This window comes from Morone saxatilis, unplaced genomic scaffold (genome assembly GCF_004916995.1).
Source record: "Morone saxatilis isolate NCDOM2014 unplaced genomic scaffold, NCSU_SB_2.0 Contig1, whole genome shotgun sequence".
Classification (NCBI taxonomy): Eukaryota; Metazoa; Chordata; class Actinopteri; family Moronidae; genus Morone; species Morone saxatilis.
Window position 1 is genome coordinate 17805682 of NW_023339651.1, and position 2724 is coordinate 17808405.

The 2724-nt window shown below is 40.9% G+C and overlaps 1 protein-coding gene across 1 annotated transcript in view; it reads right to left on the minus strand.

Moving 5' to 3' along the window:
* LOC118334266 (ryanodine receptor 2-like) overlaps positions 1 to 2724 on the minus strand; it is a gene marked incomplete in the record, with an annotated part of 114618 nt that overhangs the window by 90125 nt on the left and 21769 nt on the right. The window contains 2 exon segments of the mRNA XM_035670117.1: positions 151 to 327; positions 2475 to 2683. Coding sequence (XP_035526010.1) covers positions 151 to 327; positions 2475 to 2683 — 386 coding nt within the window.

The window sequence follows — 2724 nt, forward strand, 5'->3', positions numbered from 1 at the left end:
GCGCCGGAATTGTCCTTTAATTCCACTGCAGCAGTGTGGGAAACTGCAACGTAACAGATGGATTGTATCTGAGTGTGTGTTACACACTTAGTATCAGTCTGTCATATGTGTATATGTGTTAAGCACGCATCATGGTTGTAGTGCTGTTACCCTCTTTGGGGAGAAGAGGCTCTCATTAAGTGGGGATCTGGAGAAGGATTCTGCACACTCTATGGGCATGCTCAGTCTGTAGAAGGTAATGTCAGTATAACTGTTCTGTGAGCCAAATGACCTCTGGGTGACCCTTAGGCATGGACACGACTCCACTGTTCCATCTATCCTTGTCACCTGAAAAAGGAAGTAAATCAAAAACCATTACTTTCGTCTTTTAAGTTATTGTCCTTTTAATGCCATGCCAACAGTTGCACGTGCAGATGCACTGACTGGTAGGTCCTTCGAACTTGCTACATTTTTGTTTTAATCAGTTATATATTTTTTTAGAATTTCCACTCTGAATGATTTTTGATTGTATTCGAGTTTAAAGGGCTAAGCCAAAACTTTTCAAAACAAGGCTAACTCCTTCAAACTTCTCTGTTTTCCACTTTATCGCTGAAACATGGATCACCTATGACAGAAATAGTGTACTGTGATTGGAAAAAGAAGTGTGAGGTTTGGATCAAAGAGCAGCAGATCTTGAGACGATCCACCCAGCTAGATAGGCCAGACCAGCCCACCACAGTGGGTGTTGTCACCCTAGGAGGAGAGGAGGAAAGCCGGAGAAGAGCCACGCTGTCCTAGCTTAGACATAAGGCTGAGTAGTAATAGCCATAGTAGTTGTTACTTTTGCAATTATTACTGCTGTGCATCTTTGTCTCTGTCTTTCTCTTTTTATCCCCTCCCCTCCCCCTCAATGATGCTGGGTGCTGAAACGCAGTGTATAGTGTAAAGTGGATGGATACTTTTTATGTGAAAATGGAACTATATTTGTTACCTGCTGTTTACATTCCCCATGGGTGTATAGGATGTGTATGTACAACGATCAGCCACAACGTATGACCATATGACCGTATGATGGGCACCCATCAGGTCTGTGGCTACGCAGACCCACAAACTGCAATGCACTGTGTTCTGATACCTTGACCGCCACCCATTACCCTGTCCTCACTTCATTGCTTTTCTTTCCTTGGACCACTTTTGATAGGTACTGTCCACTGCAGACTGGGAACACCCCACAAGAGTTGCTCTGAACATCTAGCCATTACAATTTGTCCCTTGTCAAAGTCATTCAAAACCTTACGCTGCCCATTTTTTCTGCTTCTAACACATCAACCTTGAGGACAAAAGTTTCACTTGCTGCCTAATATATCCCACCCACTAACAGGTGCAACGATAAAAAGATAATCAGTGTTCACTTCATAATGTTATGGCTGATCTGTGTATATTTATAACTGTATATATATTATTTTATTAGGGCTCGAGCACTAACCGTGCAAAGGCCCAATAGAAACTGCACGGGTTATTATTATTATTTTACATACCAAATGAATTGCATTTTTGGAGGCTACAACATGCACAAAAATGAAAACATTTGGCGGTAGTGAAAATGTAAGTATTCTATTCGTTATGAGTGTCGCAAAATAGCTTAGCCACGCCCCCCAGAATGAGACCCCTAGACATGTACTACCGACATGTATAAAAATTGGTATGCACGTGTATCATTATCAGACAAGAAAAAAAGCCTCTTGGACCCATACCCTAAACCCAACAGGAAGTCGGCCATTTTGAATTTCGTGGTCATTTATATATTTTAACAAACTCTTCTTTGGTAATTTATTGGATCAACTTCAAATTTGATCAGTGAAAGACCATCACAATTAAAAGTTGTGCTATTTGTGACTGTACATTGAACAGCTTGCACGTGGCGTGGCTTCCAATTTTGACAAAAGGCCATTAAACAGGAAGTTCTCATAACTTTACTGTACTTTGTCCAATCGCAAACGAAACTTCGCGTTTGATCCTTCCTGAACCTACATGCCAATATTCAGATAGTACTACTTCTAGCAGGTTGATCGGATTCAGATCAGATCTGTCCAGAAGACCCTTGAGACATTGATGATGATGCTATGATATGCTATGATTCTTGTGAATGTATTGATCATGAAGATGGTCTTTTTCTGACAATTTGCACATGTTGTATTTTAACAAACTCCTTCTAGGTAATTGTTTGGATCGACTTTAAATTTGGTCAGTGCAATCTAATGACCTTAAAGATTAAAAGTTGCTGTTTGTGTCACTTTAAAACCTTGTGTTGTATAATGATAAATACATCTCCTGTACTGCATGTTACAATAATTAATGTTTTTGGAACAGTCAACAGTTTTGTGGGAAAAAGATATACCATTTAAAGCTCTACCAAAAATCTACAGTAAATGCAGATTCTACCAGGTACTAGCAGCTACTTAGTTGTGAGTGGAAGTATATGTCACTCCCCTTACCTCTATGTGTTGGTGGTTGGTTGGGACAGGTACAAACTGAGGTAGCCTCTTGCTGAGCCACATGGTGACATCCCGGTTCATGTTGACAGCGAATGGTTCGTATCCTTCCTGCAGGCCGCAGATGGTGAAGTACTTTAGAGTGCTAACGTCCTTACCAAAGTTCATCCTCCCCACCTGACACACACCTAGACTGCACACTGGAATAAAACCTGGAGACAGACAGAACAAATCAAAGACTAAGGTGATGCAA